This window comes from Hemiscyllium ocellatum, chromosome 30 (assembly GCF_020745735.1).
Source record: "Hemiscyllium ocellatum isolate sHemOce1 chromosome 30, sHemOce1.pat.X.cur, whole genome shotgun sequence".
Taxonomy (NCBI): Eukaryota; Metazoa; Chordata; class Chondrichthyes; order Orectolobiformes; family Hemiscylliidae; genus Hemiscyllium; species Hemiscyllium ocellatum.
Genome location: NC_083430.1, coordinates 48,592,213 through 48,614,891, shown reverse-complemented (window position 1 = coordinate 48,614,891; position 22,679 = coordinate 48,592,213). Strand labels below are relative to the sequence as shown.

General features: G+C 43.4%; 1 protein-coding gene across 1 annotated transcript; it reads left to right on the top strand.

Moving 5' to 3' along the window:
- Nucleotides 1-1,530: 1,530 nt before the first annotated feature.
- LOC132829772 (ras-related protein Rab-39B-like) lies at nt 1,531-21,735 on the top strand. The gene is made up of 2 exons (XM_060847125.1): nt 1,531-1,814; nt 20,696-21,735. Exons 1-2 carry the CDS (start codon nt 1,600-1,602, stop codon nt 21,114-21,116), a joined length of 636 nt encoding a protein of 211 aa, XP_060703108.1. The 5' UTR covers nt 1,531-1,599; the 3' UTR covers nt 21,117-21,735.
- Nucleotides 21,736-22,679: the final 944 nt, after the last annotated feature.

Sequence of the window (22,679 nt, the reverse complement as noted above, 5' to 3'; positions counted from 1 at the left end):
TGAGCTGCCTTAGGCACAGGGATGATGTTGGCCGTCTTGGAACAGGCAGGGACAGTGGTCTGCTGCAGGGAGAGGTTGAAGATGTCCGAGACAACCTCTGCCAGTTGATCTGCTCATGCTCTGAGTGCACAGCCTGGTACTCCGTCTGGTCCCATCACTTTCCTTGGATTCACATGAAGGAAAACTGATCTGACGTCTGATGCAGTGACTGTTGGGATAGGTTCATCAGGACTTGTCGGAATAGGTGTTACCTCTCCACTGAAACTCTGCTCAAAGTGAGCATTGAAGGTGCTGTGATGATCTGGGAGGAATATGTCATCATCTTCTATCTTGCACTGCCTCTTTTTTTGAAAACTGTGATATTGTTCAGTCCTTGCCATAATTGCTGGGTGTCTGTCTGAGTCTCTAGTTTGGATCGGTATTGGTCCTTGGATTCTTAATTGCTCTGCAAAGGTCATACTTGGATTCCTTATATTTGAGTAGGTCTCCTGATCTGAAGGCCTCACGCCTGGTTTCTAGCAGATTCTGTACGTCCTGATTCATCCAGGGTTTCCTGTTGGGGAACACCCGGATTGACTTCCTTGGTGTGCAGTCCTCCACACACTTGCTGATAAAGTCTGTGATGGTGGTGACATACTTGTCCAAGGTACCTGCGACCTGTTTGAACACGGCCCAATCAGCTGATTCCAGACAGCACCAGCGTTGACCCTCTGCCTCCCCCGACCAGCACTGGACCTGTATCCATGAGGGGGGTCTCCTGCTTGAGCATTTGCCTGTAATCCGGGAGAAGAAACACGGCATTGTGGTCAGAGTTTCCAAAATGAGGGGGATGGAGTGGTGGGCATCTTTCACAGTGGTTTAAAATGTTCGGGCCCCTGGTGGGACAGGTAATGTTCTGGTGGTACTCGGGCAACACCTTCCTTGGATTGGCTTGATTGAAGTTGCCTGTCACAATAAAAGGGCCTCTGAGTGTTCCATCTCCAGGGTGTTAGTGGTGGTGTACTGCACATCCAGAGCTTCCTCAACCTTTGCTTGGGGCAGGATGTACACAGCAGTTAGTATAGCAGCGGGAAATTCCTGTGATAGATAGAAAGGACAACACTTGATGGTGAGGAATTCGAGGTTTGGGGAGCAATGGCTGCCCAGGGTTGCAAGATTATAAGACACAGAATTTACAGCAAAAGAATTCTGTGTCTTGCGTTCCTGCTCCACAACCACCTGATGAAGGAGCGTCGCTCCGAAAGCTAGTGCTTCCAAATAAACCTGTTGGACCATAACCTGGTGTCGTGTGATTTTTAACTTTGAAAGTTAGTTTACCTTTCCATGCGAACAGTTCCAACTTGAATATAAATCGCTCAATAGAGAAACAAAATAGTTTTAAAACAAACCTACATGAGTAGCAATCAATTGAGTAAAGAATAAAGATTGAACCTGCCCAATTCGTGGCGCTGGTAGCGATCACATGACAACAGGAAAACTTTTTGAACCAATACGAGAGGTAACATAAGGATAGCCACTTCCGCCAGGGGAAAGGATTTTTTAGGCACGGGAGAGGATCTGAGTGGGTGCAGTTTGGAGGAGTCTCAGCTGGACAATGCTATGGATACAATCTGGCAGTACCAGTTTCGGATTATCTTGCTGGGAGATTCCACTGTGGGAAAATCCTCCCTTCTCAAGCGTTTCACTGACGGCACTTTCAGTGAGCTGCAGGACCCCACGGTGGGGGTGGACTTTTACGCCCGGGTTTTGGAGGTAGAGCCGGGTTGTAGGATCAAACTGCAGCTGTGGGACACCGCCGGCCAGGAACGCTTCAGGTCAGTCTCAGCACCGTTCCCCATCCCCGGGGGCTGAGAGTGACCACACTCCGGGCATGTTGCAGCCTGTAACGGAGTAATCTCGAAAAGGAGTTTGGTGTTGGGGCGGGGGTGTGACAGATTCTCTTTCTGCAGAGAGTGGTGGGAATGTGGGGCTCAACACCACAGGGAGAGGCAGAGTGGGGAGGTATCAGACACTCTCTGTCTGGAGGAAGTGGGTAGCGAGTTTAAACTGGGAATGGGCAGGACAAGTTTGCAGACAAACATTATTCGATAGACCTGTCCGTGCTGTTTCGTAAACCTCTAATACACACACACACACACACACACACACACACACACACACCTTCCCTGAAATATTTCTGAAAAGTGCATACAACGAAAACTTTTACGTTTTTAAACTTTCATTCCTCCTCAGCATTGAATCCATGTACCATTAGTGCTTTTGTTTTCATTCAGGGATTACTAAAATATCTTCAAAGTAACAATGTGAGGAGGCTGGGTGTTCGTGCAATGTTGATGGTGCACGCAGTCTCTACCTCGGGATATTGTAGGAGCCTTTTGGTTCATACAAGGTGGGCCATTTTAGCAGAAGGGAGTTGTTAGAGATTAATGTGCTGAGGAGGGGTAGGTGGAGTTTAACAAACAAGGACGGCACTTGTACAATTAATGATGCAGCCCTGGATAGTTTTGATTAGATTCCCCTCGTGTGTGGAAACAGGCCCTTCGGCCCAACAAGTCCACACCTACCTCTGAAGAGTAACCCACCCAGACCTATTTCCCTCTGACTAATGCACCGAGCACTATAGCCAGTTCACCTGACCTGCACATCTTTCGACTGCGGGCAGAAACAGAGAAACCTAGGGGTTCAGATACATAGTCCTTTGATATTTGTGCCACAGGGAGGCAGGGTGGTTTGGAAGGTGTTTAGCACACTTGCCTTCATTGTCCACACCTTTTGAGTACAGGAGTTGGTTTGTACAGTACATTGCCAAAGCCCCCCCCCCCCCTCAGGAATATTGTGTGCTGTTCTTCTCTCTGTGCTATAGGGAGGATGTTATTAAACTGAAAAGTATTCAGCAAAGATTTATCAGGATGTTGCCAGGAATGAAAGGTTTAAGCTATAATGATAAGCTGGGGCATTGTCCTAGTGGACTGTAGAAGGTTGGGTGTGACCTTATAGAGGTTTTATAAAATCATGAGGGGTATAGATAGGTGAATGGTAAAGGTCACTTCCCTAGGGTGGGGAGTTTAAAACCAAGGGGCATGTTATTTTTTTGAGATCAGAGAAGAATGATTTAAGAAGGACTTGAGGGGCAACATTTTTAGTGATTCGTGTGCGTGGAATGAACTGCCAGAGAAAGTGGTAAATGTAGATCTGGTTACAATGTTTAAAAGACATTTCCTAATCATGAACTTTTGAAAAAGTTTTGATGGATGTGGGCCAAATGCAGGCAAGTGGGACTAGTTCAGTTTGAGAATGTGGTAGTGTGGGCTGGTTGAAGCAAACGGTCTGTTTTTGTGTTGTAAGACTCTATATAATTGAATTAGAATGAGATCTTATTGTCATGTGTACTTAAGCACAGGGATACAGGAGTACAGTGATTTGTGTATGCTGTCACTTTTCTTGGTGCCATCTTAGGTACTTAGGTACAAAGTAGAAAAATGAAGAAAAAGTTCAGCATTGATGCCATTCAGAGTCTATTTCCCCCATCATCTTTTTCCTGCCTTTATTGAATACTTTAGATCTGTACCCTTGTGTTTCAAACTTTCCTGAATGGGAATGTTTACTGTTTAATAAAGTGACCATAATTCTGGAAGTTTTAATTTACTTATGGGTAAGGACAAGAGTAGTTCTCGGGTGAACGTGTTAGATTGGAGGCAGGAATGGGGAATGTATATTGGGGATGGCTGGTTGACAGTAAATTCACATCTGGCATGTGGGAATCTCCTTGATGAGAAATAGTGTAGATATAAAGGAAAGGAGGCATACATTAAAGTATAGGTTTAGGAAACTGAAGACAAACCGAGCACTCAAAGAATACAAAGATCACATGAAAAACTCAAACAAGGATTGGGAGGGCTAAAAGAGGCCATGAAACGTCTTTGACAAACAATTAAGGAAAATCCCAATCTGCTTTATACATATAAGAAGCAAGGGGGGGTGGGGGTCCACTCAATGACAAAGCAGTTAATCTGTGAAACTGGAGGAAGTGGATGAGGTTATTAGTGAGGAAAACCTTGCCTGTTTATCCTATCCATTCCCTCAGATATTATAAACCCCTAGAAGGTCACCACCCCACCCCCCCCCCCCCCCCCCCCCCCCCCCCCCCCCCCCCCCCCCCCCCCCCCCCCCAGCCTCTGACACTCCAGAGAAAATAGCCCCAGCCTGGCAAGCCCTCCAACCCTGGCAACATCCTTGTAAATCTTTTCTGAATCCTTTCAAGTTTCATGACATCCTTCTCACAGCGGGGAGACTAGATTTGCAACGATATTCCAAACGTGGCCTAACAGCTGCAACATGACCTTCCAACGCCTATGATTTATAAGGGACATAAGGGGCAACATTTTCATGCAAAAGGTGGTGCAGGTATGGAATGAGCTGCCAGAGGAAGTGGTGGAGGCTGGTTACAACATTTTAAAATGCATCTGGATGGATACATGAATAGGAAAGGTTTAGAGGGATATGGGTCAAGTGCTGGTAAATGGAACTAGATTAGGTTAGGATATCTCATCGGCATGGGCGAGTTGTTCTGAAGGGTCTATGTCTGTGCTGTACATTTGTGACTCTAAGTGACAAAGATGAGAATAGGGCATGGATGTTGTGCATAGACTTTAGCAAGGCCTTTGATAAAGTTCCTTGTGACAGGCTGGTACAGAGGGTGAAGTCAAGATGGGGCCCTCAGTGAGCCAGTAAGATGGATGCAGAACTGGCTTGATCATAGAAGGCAGGGTAATGGTAGCAAGGTGTTTTTCAAACTGGAGGTCTGTAACCAGTGGTGTTCTGAGGCGTTCAGTGCTGGGGCCCCTGTTGTTTTGTAAACTATGTAAATAATTTGGAGGAGAATGCAGGTGCCTTGATCAGTAAGTTTGCAGATGACCCAAAGATTGGGGGAGCTGTGGATAGTGGGGTGGTTTGCTGGAGGATACAGCAGGATAGAGAGAGGCTGGAGGCTTGGGCAGAGAAATGGCAAATGAAGTTTAATATCAATAAATACAAGGTGATGCATTTTGGGAGATCTGATGCAAATCAGAGCCCTTAACAGCATCAACATACAGGGGGATCTGGGTGTATAGTGCTACAGTTCCTGAAAGAGGCAATAAAAGTGGATATGGTGGTCAAGAAGGCATATGACATGCTGGCCTTAATCGGCCAGGTCATGGGGTACAGAAGTTGGTAAGTCATGTTGTAGCCGAATGGAACAGCAGGTTAGGCAGCATCCAAGGAGCAGGAGAATCGACGTTTTGGGTATAAGCCCTTCTTCTTCAGGAATGAGGAAGGTGTGCCAAGCAGGCTAAGATAAAAGGTAGGGAGGAGGGACTTGGGGGAGGAGCGTTGGGAATGCGATAGGTGGAAGGAGGCCTATTCCTCTCCGCTCCCCCCACCCTCTCTCCGGCCTTGCACCCTCACCTTAACCTCCTTCCACCTACCGCATTCTCAATGCCCCTTCCACAAGTCCCTCCTCCCTACCTTTTATCTTAGCCTGCTTGGCACACCTTCCTCATTCCTGAAGAAGGGCTTATGCCCGAAACATCGATTCTCCTGCTCCTTGGATGCTGCCTGACCTGCTGTGCTTCTCCAGCGACACATTTTTCAGCTCTGTGTTGTTCTTTGTTCTTTAGTGCCAGTTCAGACTGGAAATTCAAACTTGTGTGGTTTATACTGATTTGAATATCAGGGCCAGACAATATGAATTGAGAGTTAATTTACTAATGAATTCCTTTATAAGAAACGATGCTGTGTTTGTTTTGATCATGACTATTTTGTTCATTCTGTATTCAAGAACTATTCCAATCTCCATTTCCTGTGTTTTGATTGTAACAATTTTCAATACTAAAGGATGTGCACTTGTCAAACTGTTGATTCATGGAGGTAAAATATCATCTTAAGGTATGTTTGTCTGTATTGGTCAGTGTATTGAATATAGGAGTTGGGAGGTCATGTTGCGGTTGTACAGGACTTTGGTTTGGCCAGTAATGGAATATTGCTTGCAATTCTGGTCTCCCTCCTATAGCAAGGATGTTATGAAACTTGAAAGGATTCATGAGGATGTTGCCAGGGTTGCAGGGTTTGAGCTATCGGGAAAGGCTGAATAGGCTGTGGCTATTTTCCCTGGAGCATTGGAGGCTGAGGGGTGACCTGATAGAAGTTTATAAAATCATGAGGAGTATGTATAGGTGAATAGACTATTTTTCCCTGGGTGGGGATGGAATCCAAGACTAGAGGGTATAGGTTTAAGGTGAGAGGGATTTAACAGATGTAAGGAGTAATTGTTTTTACAGTGGTGGCTGTTTGGAATGAGCTACCAGAGGAAGTGGTAGAGACAGGTACAATTACAGCATTTAAAAGGCATCTGGATGGGATTTTAAATAGAAAGGGTTTAAAGGGACATGAGCCAAATACTAACGTAGGGGATGGTCAAATTGGTCTGTTTGCTGTCCACTTAGAGTCACAGAAATGTATAGCACAGAAACAGACCCTTCAGTCCAACTCGTCCATGCCAACCAGATATCCTAACCTAATCTAGTTCCATTTACCAGCACCTGGTCCATATCCCACTAAACCTTTCCTATTCATATTTAAAATGCACCTGGATGGGTATGTTGTAATTGTACCAGCCTCCACCACTTCCTCTGGAAGCTCATTCCATACACACACCCTCCTCTGTGTAGAGAATGTTGCCCCTTGGGTCCCTTTAATATATTTCCCCTCTCACCTTAAACCTATGCCCTCTAGTTTTGGACACCCCACCCCTAAGACAAGACCTTGACTATTTACCTTATCTATGCCCCTTATGATTTTACTAATGTCTAAAGTCACCCGTCAGTTCAACGTAAGTTGCAAACTAAATAATAACTGATTTTAATTACATCACAGTCCAGAACAAAGACACTGGAATGAGAAGGTGCTGAAGGTTTTCTGAAATTTCTGAAGGCTGTAAAAATTTGGATGTCAACAAGCAATTTAACTTAAAAGCACCTTTTGCAATCTCTGACCATCCCAAAGCATTCCACAGCTAGGGCTTGAAGCAAACACAGACAAATTGATGGAGAAACTCAGCAAGGCTGGCAGCATCTGTGGAGAGAGAAACAGTCACCATTTCAAGTCCTATGACCCTTATGGTGTTGAAATGTTAACTTTGTTTTTTTTTGTATTGCCACTTCCAGGGAGGTATGAAACTCTATACCTAGATCCCTCTCAGTTGATGTTGTTGAGTATTCTGCCATTTTCTGTGTAATTCCCAACCCCATTGAGTAAATTTAATGTGGAGATAGACAGACAGATTTATAATTAGTACAGGTGGTCTCCAATTTGAGCGTCTGACTTACAAATGCTCATACTTACACCTTGAATGAGATCATATTTGTAATTTTAAAGATCTGATGTATGAACATTTCTGTACTTTATAGACAGCTACTTTATATTGTTGTAATGTACCAACTGACTTCTGAATGAAACAGTTTCTGAGTTGTGAATGGGTTCTGTCTGAGGCAGATTGAAAGGCTTATGGAGAGTGGGCAGGAAAGTGGATTTGAGGCAGAGATGAGATCAGCCATGATAATACTGATTGGTGGAGCAGGCTTGAGGGGCTGAATGGCCTATTCCTGCTCCTAGTTCTTATGCTCTAATGATTTGAAAGCAAGAGTGACAGTCTTTTAAACATTGCTTGATGAGGACCCAGACAGTAGAGTTTTGAATGTCCTCAACACTTCTGAAGCACAAAACAATGTATGTGCCAAGTAACTGCCAAGTTTTTCCTACTTTGATTAAGGAGAATGTTAACTTATTTTAGCAAATCTTTTGTAGTAAATCTCTGCACCTTTCCAAATATTGTGAAACAAAAATGTTATTTGCAGCTTTGTAAGATTAGCTCGAGATACATCTGGATCCAAGTAATTCTGCTCTCTATGCACTTCGGCTATGATGTGGGGACTTGCTGTTATATTTATTTTTCTTTCATATATTACATTTGGTCTTTCCTGAAGCTATTGATCCTTTCCTGTTATCTTGCGCATCCTGTGATTCCTCAGTCAAATGTCTATCACTCTGTGATGACGTTGCAAGTGAATATAGGTAGCTGTTCAATTGCAAGACCTATTTCAGTGCAGCCAGTGCCATATGATGTGCTCTCATGAAGGGATGAAGGACATCTATTGGAAACATGGATGCTGGAGTATTTCAGCCTAAAGTGGAGACTAGGCAAATTGCAGAATTCATGTGGAGGAGTCTAATAGAGGGCATAGGTTTAAGATGAGAGGAGAAAGGTATAAAAGGGACCTCAGGGGCAATGTTTAGACATAGAGGGTGATGTGTGTATGGAATGAGCTGCCAGTGGAAGTGGAGGAGCCTGGTACAATTACAACATTTAAAAAGCATCTGGACGGGTACGTGAATGGGAATCGCTTAGAGGGATATGGGACAAATGCTGATAAATGGAACTAGATTAATTTAGGATATCTGGTCAGCATGGGTTGAGTTGGACCTAAGGGTCTGTTTCCATGCTGTATGTCTCTGATTTTAATGCTATCTTGGCAGTGATTGGGACAGACCCAGGGACTTTTTTTTTCCTTCTTGTCACTTAGAGGATGTAGAAATCTCTGGCTAGGTTGGTATTTATTGCCCATCCCTAATTGCCCAGAGAGCAGTTAAGAGTCAGCCACATTGTTAGGATTCTAGGATCTTTAAGTTCCACATCATTTAAAGCTCATTGCTTGAATGATTGAACTGTTTTAAAACTCTCTGCAGAAACTCAAACTTTGACAAGTGGTAATTTTGCAACAGTTTGAGAAAGGGAGGAGAATGTTTCATCGCTCCAAACAATAGGCTGCCATCTGGAGATAGTACAGTTCAAACAGTTGCAGGATTTGTATTGTTCCTTTTTTATTTTTGGCAGACCTTGACCTTGTATCCACATTTCAATTATTGAATGTTCAGAGATAAAATGAACACTTAGGTCAGTGGACAAGTCTGGCAGGAGCAGGGTAAACAGTTCGTGTAACATGACACTGAGTCATACCATCCTGCTGATCTCATCAGAGCTGGTTTCTAGCATGTGGTGCTGAGAGGGAACAAAAATAATGATGACCCAGTCTTGTTCATGATTTTATTTTGTCACATTAAAGTCACTCCATGAATGTGAATCCTGGTTGGAGGTTCACTCATACTGAGGTGAAAGATAAAAAGGCTATGCCTTTCATAACCACAGTGCAACATGATGCACTTTACAAGCATGAGCATCCTCTGAATTGGTGTAAAGAACCATGGGACAGCTAATTCACCCACAGCAAGTTTCCACAAACAGAAGTATGGTCATTGGAAGGTGATGGCAAGATCATTGTTGTGAGGATCTCAGTTTAAGGATAAAATATTGGCCTCTATGCCAAGGAATGTTTGTCTCCTCTTCTTCAAAATAGTGCCATTGGATCTTTTACATCCATCTGAAGAGCCGGATGGTTTTCAATGGCTCACCCAAAGCATGGCACCTTCAACACTCTGTCTCTCAGTACTGCGATGAAGAGTTGACCTCTTTTTGTGATTGTCCACAAACCTTCTGACCTTGACAGCTGAGCCGCCTGAGGCCCTCCTGACACCTGAGTGGGAATTCAAGAATCCGAGATTGAGTCCAGCTCATTTTGATTAAAGCCGTGGCCTCTCTACAACTGTTCAGACTAACTGTGAGCCCCACCTTCAAGTAATTTGGATTGAGCAGTAAATGTGCACATTTTATTCTCTGTCAATAAATCAATTTTGTGCATAAATCAATCAAAATTGCCTTATGGCCTGTCCTTCATGTTTTTTATTTATGTTCTTGCCCCTCCCCCCCCCCCCCCCCCCCCCCCCCCCCCTTTCTGAAGATATTGGTTCACTGTGGGGTGTATTATGAAGGAAGTACTCTTTGCCTCTGAAGAAAATAACAAAAAACCCACGGATGATGTAAATCAGAATCAAAAACAGAAATGGCTAGAAAGGCCGAGCAGATCTGGCAGCATCAAGTGATCCTTCCTCAGAACTTAAGACCCGAAACCTTATATCTGATTTCTTCCACAGATGCTGCCAGATCTGCTAGGCTTATCCAGCAATTTCTGCTTTTGTTCACTCTCTGACCCTCCTTTGTCTTTCTGTGTGACACCGTCTAGAGAGATTGCCAAACCTGATTACTTTTTTATTCATCTTGTGCCCAAATGTTCATGGTGAGAACACCGACTGTAACATGACTGAGGGAAGAACCACTGACCGAAGTTTCCCAGAACTGTCCCACTGCAGTTTTTAAGGAGAGTTAGAGTCAGGAGGGAGAAATGAAAGTGGTCTGTCATGTTGACAAGACTCATTAATCCCTGGTCTGTATGATTTAGCATTGAACTAATTATCAGGACGCCAGCAATGCCCTGGTGAGTTCTGTTAACTTAGCACAGATCAAATTTAAATTGGAGCGCCTCTGATCAGTTGCTGAAATGGTGCCTTTGCCCAGAGGTTGGTAGGATGGGAATATGACACATGCTTTTTCATAAAATAACTTGTCGATTGGTGTTGCTCATGTTTCACCTTTATGTAATCAAACCAGTGGAGAGCTAGTTTTCCAGGTTCAGTGTATTTTATTGTAGTGCTGTCTCATTTGCTTGGAAGGGATCAAAAGATAAAGCTGGACAATGTGGAATCCGTTACGGTGAGCAAGCACAGTTGCTATCGTGAGCTAGACAGAGACAAAAAGTGAACCCCTCTGATACCACTGGTTAGTTTTCTATTGAGGAGAAAGTGAGGACTGCAGATGCTGGAGATCAGAGCTGAAAATGTGTTGCTGGAAAAGCGCAGCAGGTCAGGCAGCATCCAAGGAACAGGAGAATCGATGTTTCGGGCATAAGTCCTTCTTCAGGAATGAGGAAAGTGTGTCCAGCAGGCTAAGATAAAAGGTAGGGAGGAGGGACTTGGGGGAGGGGCGATGGAGATGTGATAGGTGGAAGGAGGTCAAGGTGAGGGTGATAGGCCGGAGTGGGATGGGGGCGGAGAGGTCAGGAAGAAGAAGATTGCAGGTTAGGAAGGCGGTGCTGAGTTCGAGGGATTTGATTGAGACAAATTTGACCTCTCCGCCCCCACCCCACTCCGTCCTATCACCCTCACCTTGACCTCTTTCCACCTATCGCATCTCCAATGCCCCTCCCCCAAGTCCCTCCTCTCTACCTTTTATCTTAGCCTGCTGGACACACTTACCTCATTCCTGAAGAAGGGCTTATGCCCGAAATGTCGATTCTCCTGCTCCTTGGATGCTGCCTGACCTGCTGTTCTTTTCCAGCAACACATATTTTCAGCTCTGCTTCTTATGCTGTTCTGTCTCTGCTTTTGGGTTGAAGTCTCACCCCAGGATTTGGCGGTCAGGGAAGGTGCACTCACTAAGTGACCAAATAGGTTGAGAATCACACTGCAAATCCTTCCAACACACACCAGAGGCAGACAGTCAGAGTAGGAGAGATTCCTGGTCAGCTGGGTGATTTTAAAAAAAGGATGATAGACCCACTGCCATCACTATCCATAACTCCAGATCGCAAGGTGTGTGGCCACAGCAGCTTATCTCTTCACAGCATGTTCCACATGACAACTGTAGCATAAGGCAAGTTATGATATTGCCTTATTCTGCTAAACAGAATCCGTGTTTTTTTTTCCCTGGTTGTTTTGCTACTTTTTCCTCTGATGTCCTGCTGGTTCTGGCAACCTTGAAATTTATTCACACACTGAATGTTTTCATGGTATAATATCTCAGATGTGTACAGAGTCTAGGTCTGTGTGTTTACTGATGTTACTGTTCAGTGTATGTACTAATTGACTGGGCACACTATACTGATTCCATTGCGCTCAAACTGTGACTGATGGCAACATGGTTACCCTCGTACTTTTATGTTTAAATTTTATATTTTGAAATCTTCCTATTTCTTCAAAACAACAGGCCACAATTCAGGAATATTTGATCGTTGAATTAATCAGCATGTACATTGCACCAAGTAATTAAATGAAGTCTGTCTGACTTTAATACGTTCTTTCTGGTTTACTCTTGTTGATTGATCCCTCCATAAACAGCAAATTCAAAAGTCAGAGTTTCTGTATTTTTCTCTGGGCCTGATATCTCTATTTTGCTCAAAATTATTAATGTTTTGGAGGGAAAATGGTTTTTACTATTAAAAGACTAGGCTTGTCTCTATTTGAGTCAAGAGTAGAGTGGTGCCGGTGAAGCACAGCAGGTCAGGCTGCATCCGAGGAGCAGGAAAATCAACAGTTCGGGCAAAAGCCCTTCATCAGGAATGAGGCTAGGAGCCTCTGGGATGGAGAGATAAATGGGAGGGGGTGGGGCTGAGGAGATGATAGCTGAGAGTGCAATAGGTGGATAGAGGTGGGGATGAAGGTGATAGGTCAGAGAAGAAGGTGGAGCGGATAGGCGGGAAGGAAGATTGACAGGTGGGTCAGGTCACGAGGAAGGTATTGAGCTGGAAGATTAGAACTGGGATAAGGTAGGGGAGAGGTGAAATGAGGAAGCTGGTGAAGTTCACATTGATGCCATGAGGTTGAAGGGTCCTGAGGCGGAAGATGAGGCTTTTTTCCTCCAGGTGTTGGGTGGTGAAGGAGTGTCTCTATTTGAGACTGGATTTTAAAAAGAAGCAATTGAGATTGGAACTTAACTTATACCTTAATGCTTTTGAATGCAATTCTTTTGCCACCTATTTTGTAGAAAGATAGTAGACAATGAGTTGAATACATTTCTTATCAACATCGCGTAAAATTTCAAACCCAACTATCAAAACTGCACACAGTGTAGTACTGGAAGAGTGCAACATATTAGAGTGGTAATCTCCTACAGAGAGAGGTCTGCACCTCTGCCTCTCTCTGTGTCTCTCTGCATTTAGAATATCTGGATGGCATAGGTGAGTTGGACTGAAGGGTCTACTTTCGTGCTCTACATCTCTGATTCTATGGTTAGGAGCACGTTTACTGGAGCTTAGATGAATGACGTGGATGGAATCTCATCATAACCTCCCAAATTCTAACAGAATGTGATTGGTGGGGGAGTTCAGAACCAGGTGTCAATGCTTAAGGATAACCTTTTGGTACTGAAATGAGGAAATTTTCTTCATCCACAGGGTGAGGTGAGCATGTGGAATTTACTAACACAAAGTGATTGAGGCCAAAACATAATATGTTTCCAAAAAGGAGGCTGATAAAACGTCTGTGGCTAAAGGGATTAAGGGGTATGGGTGGATTAGGGTATTGAGCTCACAAAAGCAGAAGTTGCTGGAAAAGTTCAATATTTCTGGGAGCATCTGTGAAGAAAAATCAAAGTTAACATTTTGGGTCTGGTGATCCTTCCTCAAACCTTTCTGTTTTTATAGGGGATTGAGCAAGATGATGAGTCATGATCATATTGAATGATAGCATAGGTTCGAGGGGCCGAATGACCACCTCCTGCTCCTGTCTCCTATGTTTGTGTTTTGATTGTCTGTTCTAAGATCAGCTTCTATGGATCAGTCAAATTTTGTTTGTTTGAAAATTATCCTATGAAACTTGGGCTGTCTCATTACATTTGTAGAGCATCTTCAATGTTTCTGTAAAGAAGAATTGGCTTCACTGCCCTGATCTGAGAGATTGATGGAGAGGGGTGAAGGCTGCGTTTTCGATTGTGTTCATGTTAAATGGGTTCACTCTGTTCTGAAATCTGAGGGCAATTTGTATTTCCTCTCAGTTTTAGGAAATTTGCCACAGGATTGACTGACAGACCAAATCTGAGTGCATTATTTTTGTCATTTTCTTTTTAGTAGTTTGTATGGAGCATGTGATTACGTTAGACGGTGTGTGAATGAGATTCATTAGGGTGCTGCCTGGGATGGAGCGTTTAGCAATAGAGAGGCTGGATAAGCTCAGGTTGAATTTTTTTGGGAGGGGGTGGGTAGTGGTGTTCCTGATTCAGGTGTATAAGATTGATGAGCATGTTGAGTGTGTATGGGTTTGGGAGGGAGAGGAAAAATATCATTTAATCTATTTTTCTAATTGACATTACACACCTCTGGAGCAGGTGGGTTTTAAACTTGGGCCTCCCGGTCCAGGGGTAGTGATGCAACCTTTGCACCACAACAATGTGATTAGAAAGTGGTTATTGCCCTGAGTTGAAGGGTCAGTAACAAGGGAACATAATTTTAATGTCAAAGGAAGGAGGTTCAGAGAGGATTTCAGGAAAAATTGTATTCTCCCAGAGGGTTGGGTGGGGAGTCTGGAATGCACTGGGGTATGAGGTGGAAGATCTCCAAGCCTTTAAAAATTATTTAGACGAGCGCTTGAAGTGTCATAACATTCAAGGCTGTTGGCTTTGTGAGGGGAAGTGGGACTAGTGTCAGGAGTAGTGTACTTCTGGTGGGATGGAGTGAATAGACATTCTGTAAAATGCAGAGATTTGAAACAAAACTCTCACCATTGTGTGACCCTGGTAATAGCTTTGAACAGTACAGACTGGGGAGTTTATTGTCTAGTAAGCATCTCCAATATATTTTTGGAATTTTGAATATACTTGTAACACTCCGATATTTGAATTCGGATTAGCAGTAGGCCGCACGGCCCGTTGAACAGCAGAGCAGGTACAATAAGGTCATGGTTGATCAGATTACGCCACGTTCCCATACTCCACAGATTAACTCTCTCAACCTTGCTAATCAAGAGCCTGTTGATCATTGTCTTAAAAGTAATCAAAGATTCTGCCTGTGTCACCTTATTAGCAAACGTTCCAATGGCTCCTGAACCTCTAAGAGGAAATAAATTCCATCTTCCTCGCTGTCCTAAATGAATGATCACTTATATTTAAAGGGTGACATAATGGGCCAAATTTTGACCTATTCAACACTCATCCACTTTGTACAGAATTAAAATCCCCTGTCCCCCATACACTCTTGCACTCAGTTTACCCACACACATACACTCTCCCTCCCACCTACAGTCTGCTGTCCTTGTAACATAGATCTTATATTACTGCATTTAGTAACTGTTACAGGCAGAGGCAGTCAGTGCATGGAGCTGAATAACAATCTCTAAGTAGAGGTACTTGAGGCAAGCTCTCCTGGATCAGGATGCTAGTGTCTTGGGAATTGGGATTATTGAACTACACCAGGCAGCAGGTCTTTGTGTTCTGTAGGAGAAGGCTCCGTAGTGTGTGTGTGTGTGTGTGTGTGTGGTGATGGGGAGATCTGGTGGTCAGAGTTTGGGATAGGCGGTCTATCCAAAGCTGCTCCCCCAGCTCCAAGTGAAGTATGTTTTATCTTTGCTCTCACTTGCAAATGTACTCCTTCTATTTGGTCAGGTGTCTGTTATAGATGGTTTGGTGTTGGATTATGCCCAAAAAGGGGATTGTATTGTCTCCTTTGCTAAAACAGCAAAACTGTTTCCAACAAGTTTCAGCAGGTTAATGTTCTTGCTTTGGTGGAGACAGTTGATGGCGACCCAGCCTCTGAAGCTAGTCATTAAGCTGCCGAACTCCTTAACCTGTTTCAGTTCAAACAAGTACCTGTCCCAAAAATCTTCAACCTCCAAGAAAACTTAGCAGTTACTATGACCCTTTCACTTTACCAGACCCTGACTTCAACTTTAAAGCATCAAATTCATTCATCAAACCACAGGGTTGACATGTAGGCGGCTGGAGATGATAAATAAGAAGCTGAGTTGATTGTGTGTATGACGTACAGCTATAAACACTGACAAAGGGCAAGGCTGAGCTTGAAATGTGTCCGCTGTTATTGGAACCCTTTTCCCACACTGCTGTGTAGACGCGTGTATTTTGGAAGGATATTGGAGGATGAGTAATGTCTATAAAATTCCACATGGAGCACACCTTTTTGACGAAGATCCAAATAAGAAGCTTCTGGTGAAACTTGATCCATAAGGAGTTTAAAAGGAGGCAGTTGTTCTTAAACTTTGAAACCCAATGTCAGTGCAGCTTTAAATGTAGTAAGAGCATTTTGGCCCCAGCTATGTGCAGACTTGCTTGGACGAGTTACAAACTGCAGATTCTACTTTTAGGACCGAGTACAGGGTTTTGCAATTGGCATGCGTGTATTCACAGGGAGCTGTTGGAGATATTTGTTTATGAAACATGAGTGCTAGCAAAGCCCTGTTGGAAGCGATTTTGTTGTGTGAAAGTTTGGATGTACGGTGCACGTCTAACCTTGTTTACAGTGCATTTTGTGTAGTATGGAACTGGTCTGTTGCTATTGGTGCGTAGATCATTAGGGAAGTTGGTGAAAAGATGATTGCAACCACAATGAGGCAAAACACAGGGTAGTCTCCAGCGTGAGTGCTGAGTCATGAATATTGCATGCATGCTATGGTGGAAAAAACTCCCATGAAGGCAGGGGGAGGGGGAAAAGAAATTATCTCATTAGTTTCTTGCCTGGCCAATAATCTTTCAAGTCCAGATCAGAAAGGTATTGAACCACCTGAGGCATTGCAACTAAATCCAGTCAGTTTCCCAGCTGAGAAACATGATAGTAATTCTGTGAAATTCCACACCAAAGGGATCGAGATGTCCCTGAAGGTTAATATGCAGCTGCAGCAACCTTTTTATTGCAAGAGGGTGAGAGTACAGGGTTAGTGAAGTCTTGCATCAGTTACATAGGAGCTTGGTGAGAGTATTGTGTGCAGTATTGATCTACTCCTCCTCTTCTGCCATAGACAGAGTACAATGTAGATTTCAGAACTTGTTCCTGAGTGTGTTCAGAGTTCACATCTAACCCCATGCAGTTCATTGAGTGAGGCGCCAGTCCTACAAAAAGAGAGATTGGACAAAGTGGGCTCTGTATTATCAAGTTTTGAAGAATGAGAGGTGATCTCATTGAAACTTACAAAATGCTTAAAAGGAGAGACACTGTAGCTGCAGGTAAGACCTTTCTTCTGCTTGGGGACTCAGAATCCCTACAGTGTGGAAACAGGCCCTTCAGCCCAACAAGTCCACACCGACCCTCTGAAGAGTAACCCACCCAGACCCATTCCCCTCCCCTATTGCTCTACATTTACCCCAGACTAATGCACCTAACCTATGAATCTCTGAACACAATTGGCAATTTAGCACAGCCAATTCATCTAACCTGCGCATCTTTGGATTGTGGGAGGAAACCGGAGCACCCAGAGGAAATCTATGCAGACACGGGAAGAATGTGCAAACTCCACACACAGTCGCCTGAGACTGGAATCGAACCCGGGTCCCTGGGGTTTTGAGGCAGCAGTGCTAACCACTGAGTCACCGTGCCATCCCAAAGGTCACTGCCGAGTTAGGAGCACCATCCCTTTTTTAAAAAAGGGATGTCACATGTGTGTTTCCCCATTTAGAAGTTTGTGAACCTTTTGGAATTGACCACTGAGGACTGCAGAAGCTCAATCTTTAACATTGTTTGGGTTGGAAATTGATAGATTTCTGATTACCAATGCTATGCAGGGTTATGTGGATGGGGTATGTAAAAGATATTGAAGTGTTCAAATAGCTAATAGCGCAATCCTGTTCCAAGCACATTTCCCTCATCAGGGAAGCCAGTGAGTACTGACATCAGAGTGACCCAGACAAAATAACAGCTGAATTCCACACAGATTGGCCATTAAACCCATGCATGTACATGGACACAAATCTCTCTGCTCATCTACACAGCCAAGAATCTTATCATTAGCCCTGTACTCTTTATTCCTGTTACTCCCTCCAAAGTGAATCACCTCACACTTCTCCACATTCAACTCCATTTGCAACCTTTCAGCTCAGCTCTGTAGCTCATCTGTCTCTCTGTAACCTGCAACATCCTTCAACACATTCCACAATTTCTCCAACCTTAGTGTCATCTGCAAATTTACTAACCCATCCTTCTACACCCTCATTTAGGTCATTTATAAAAATGACAAACAGCAGTGGCTCCAAAACAGATCTACTTGGTACACCATTAGTAACTGAACTCCAGGATGAATATTTCTCATCAACCACCACCTTCTGTCTTCTTTCAGCTCGCCAACTTTTGATCCAAACTGCTAAATCATCCTCAATCCCTTGCCTCTGTATTTTGTACAATAGCCTACCGTGGGGAACCTTGGCAAATACCTTGCTGAAATCTATATACAAAGGAACCTCGATTATCTGAATGAGGAGAGTAAGCCCTATTTCGTTCGGATAATTGATTATTCGGTTAATTGATTTCCTGTCGGGCTTGGAGTTTTCTGGTAAGTATGCTCCTCATTCGGGAAAATAGGCAGGAGCACACTGCACGTGAGCCCCCAATCCTGCACTCCAGTCCACCCCCACCCCCGAGAAAGTGTTGGCGGGGGAGAGGGTGGGAGGTCAGTCATTTAGAGACTCTGCCTGGACTGTCCAGGACTGTTCTTGGCAGCATTTCGTTTTTGGCAGCCGTGTTTTTAATCATTGTACCTGTAAACAAAAGATGCAATCAGGGTTGAAACAGCCCATTAACATAATGTTTCTGTTGGGACCTTGAGATCCCGTTTGGATAATTGATATTCAGATAATCGAGGTTCCTCTGTACACCACATCGACCGCTTTATCCTCATTCGCCTTTTTGGTGAATTTCTTAAAGAACTCTAAGCTTTGTGAACCTCACCCTATCCTTTACAAAACTGTGTTGATTGTCCCTAATTAACTTTATTCCTAGGAAAATCCCATCCAGCTCAGGGGACTTATCTATTTTCACACTTTCCAGAATTGCTAATACCTCGTCTTTGTGAACCTCAATCCCATCTCATCTAGTAGCCTGTATTTCTGTATTCTACTAGACTCCATGCTCTAATATTTTGAATTTGGTATGAACTTTAAATAGATGCCCCCTTGGGAAGCAAATGATGGTTTGCAGGATCCCAAGGGTGAGGAGACAGGTGTTGTGGGGGCTGCCTGTCTTCATTGTTATAAATCCAAATGTGAACAGTGGGCAAAGACCAGATCAGGCCTGTTGGTGACATTCTGGTGAGCTCCCACCATGTTAGAGATTATAGATGAAGCTGCTGTGTGACTGATAGCAGGAGCTAATGGCATTATAGTTAACAAATAGTTAGCATCTTCCAAAAGAAGAGGAGAGAAACAAAATTAAATTTTGGTATTGTTTTTGGTCATTGATTGGCGCTGACCGAAAATATCTGAGAAATCCAGTTGGCACTGGGCTAATTCTTACCAATAAAGAAGTGACTTCAACAAAGGCCAAGTTTGATAATGTGCTTCTTAATGCCACCGGCAAGAAGACTGATTCTTGATCCACTGCCTTTCAAGTTGGCAGCCAATCAACATCATCCTTTTTTCATTCATCCATGGGATGTGAGCTTCGTTTTCTAAACCAGCATTGATTGGCCAGAGGGCAGTTTAAGAATCAGCTACTTTGCTATTGGTCTAGAGTCACATAGGCCAGACCAAGTAAGGATGGCAGATTTCCTTCCGTGGAGAACATTAGTGAACTAGATCTGACAATTGCTCATGCTCGCATGGTCACCATTATACCGGCTCCATCTTCCAGTTTGTTTTATTGGATGCACATTCCACCACCAGCCATGGTGGGATTCAAACCCATGTCCTCAGAACATTGGCCTAGAGTCCTGGGTCACCAGTCCAGTGACATTACCACCATGCTACTACCTAATGAAATATCCAATCTAATATTCAATAAAAGGGCTTGAGCTTGTGTAGTGAAAGAGTAAAAGGCATGATGGGATGCTCTCTCTCTCTGCAGAGTGACAACTGGTGTAAGTTCAAACTGAGAATCATCGCATTTCTGGTAAGGGGTGAACTTGAGAAGGTGCTCACTGGTGCAGTTGAATCCATGCTGTTAGCAAAACACTGCATTGACTGTCCGATCAATTGAGTTATATACTGTGATAATCAATGGATGTCTCAGTTTTGCAACCAATGATGCATTTTCTTTTAAAAGTGTAGTTGCTGTTGTGGTGTAGAAAGTGGCAGCCAGTTTGTACACAGCAAGCTCCCACAAACAGTGGTGTGACAGTAAACAGATCATTGTCTATGATGTTTATAGAGGGGCAAATATGTCTGAAATCCTGGGGGGTAACTTGCCTGCTCTTCAAAATAATACCATGGGATCCTCTCATCTGCCTGAGGGGGCTAGCAGGAGTTAGGAAAATGTTTTGTTCAAAAGCTGGCACTTGGAGCACACCCTCCGTACTGCAGTGGAGAATGGGTTAATCTTGTTTATGTATTTCTAGTTGTGGGCCCTGGGTAAATTTAGTACGTGACGCAAGTGTTTGGCTGAGCACTTGTTTATTGATCTGAAATAGACTTTCTAGGAATTCACTGAGTGATAATGAGAAGAAATATCAGATGTTATGTTGCCAAAGGCCAGGTTTACCTGAAATATTTACTCTGCTTCCCACCATAGATGTTGCCTGATGTGTTTGAGCATTTTTCAATCACACTCGCTCCAACCTCTTTCTCAACCAGAGAAGATGAGGGGAACCAAAAGAGGAGCAGAATATTCACGCCAGTGAGAGTGGAGTTGGCCAATTTGAGCTTTTGAGATCTAGATAGCGAGGAACAATCAAAGCCACCCTGGGTTGTCCCTGAACATCGTGAAAGTGTCTTGCTTACTATTTTATGAATCGGCCATTTGTTTCTGAACTGTTACACTTTTAAAACCATGTTGTTGTGTTTCAGATCAATTACCCGATCCTACTACAGGAATTCTGTTGGGGGTCTGCTGATGTTTGACGTGACCAATCGGAAGTCATTCGAGAGTATCCGGGAATGGCTGAGGGAGGTCAACAATCACGTGTATCCCAACAAGACCATTTTCGTTCTGGTCGGGCATAAAAGTGACTTAACGGACGACCGTAAGGTTTCCCGTGAAGAGGCTGAGAAGTTGGCAGAGGCACTGGATCTGAATTACATAGAGACTTCAGCCAAAAATAACACCAACGTTGACCAAGCCTTTATAAAATTGACAGAATGTATTTACGATTCGATGAAAGTTGGGGAGATTGCACTGGAGGATGGTTGGGATGGAGTTAAACGAGGATTTAATCCACGGATGTTAGAGTCACCAAAAGAGGAGAAGCAGAATGATTGTAATTGCTAACTTGGTTTTTGGGTGTAATTAATGAGTCACTATGTTAAAAGATGCAATTGCACCTTATTAATTCCCCCACCTAGTTATAAGATGTGGGATTAACTGAGCAAGCAGTTTTAGAAAGCCAGCAATCATTAATCACCAACTTGTTAATAAAGGGTGGGTGGAGTGGAGGTGCAAATTCCAGAAGCAGGAATCATTCTGTAGAGAAGGGAGTTAGCTAGTGCATCCTTTTGATATCCAACAGAATTTTGAAAGAAGCTGCAAACCTGGTTTTGGTGGTCGTAGGCTTGCTTGTTTCAGGTTTAACGATAGCAGCTTGGTTTTCTACTCTGATATACCCACGAAGCTCAACATTGAATTTTTAGGATATCTGCTCTCTTTGCATGTGGCCTGATGTTGATATATTTCCACGTCGATATGTTGTACAGGTGTGAAGAGGTAAGAGTTTAGCACAATTACAAAAGCACAGATTAAAGGCTGTAAGTGTTCCACTTTAGCCCTTGAAAGGGACAACAATGCAATAATTGATTCAATCTATGTAACCTGTCCATTTGATTCATTATTAAAAAATATAAAACCTATTATATTCAATAATATTAAAGAGATACCACAATCTCTCTCAAAATCGTGTTTCTGCTTAAGGGAAGGATTAAGATTAGGTTTTGCTGTTTTGTTGAATTGCCTCTCTGGATGGCCATCTTTGGACTGTGAGAGGAAACTGGAGCACCTGGAGTAAAGCCATGCAGTCGCTGGGAAAACGTGCAAATGCCAGACACGATTGCCTGAGACTGGAATCGAACCTGGGTCCCTGGCACTGAGAGGCAGCAGTGCTAACTACTGAACCACTAATGAAGAATTGGAAGACTAACTCTATAAATTGCCCATGGAGACAGAACCATTTGTGGCACAGAAAGAGCCCATTTAGCTTACTGAGTGTGTACAGGCTCTTTGTGGAATGATAACATTCAGCCCCCTCCCCTCCCTCTCCTTTATAAGCCCTGCAAGTTACTGGGGGAGGGTATAGTGCACTTACTGTACCCATCAGCAGAGGGGAGCAAATCGGCAAAAAACCAACAATAGTTTATTTTCAATCTGGTATAATTTTGCTCTCATATTGAAAAATGCCTTTTTTTAAAAAATCCATCTTTTCAAAGGTATTCCTTAAATCAAAACACAAAGTTACATCTTGCCATAGCACTTTTGCATTATTGCTCATTTCTTGTTTTAACAATACAGCCACTCCTGGCGCTGACTCTTTAAAAAAAAAATTGACCTTCATTTGGAAAATCCAGAATTTAAAACTAAAAACATTCATTTAAGGGAGTGACTTTTATTTAAGAGACATGTAATTAATATAATCCTTTGTTAGTCTTGGCATTGCTGTTGGGCAATTGTGTTGTATGTCAATATTACATCAGAGTCTCTTTTCTGTTGTCCTTTTATTTTCCTGAGGGTCAGTCTATGAGCTTCCATTAGATCAGCCAATTATTATGGGCAAGGTACAGTAAGGGTTTGCCATTGAATTGTGCAGGATAGCTGACTAAGGACATTTCCTGCTGTTTTGAAGGT

Coding starts and splice junctions, on each gene's coding strand:
- LOC132829772 (XM_060847125.1), top strand. CDS start 1,600: ATGGATACAATCTGGCAGTACCAGTTTCGGATTATCTTGCTGGGAGAT. Junction 1,815..20,695: donor GCCGGCCAGGAACGCTTCAG/GTCAGTCTCAGC, acceptor GTTGTGTTTCAG/ATCAATTACCCGATCCTACT.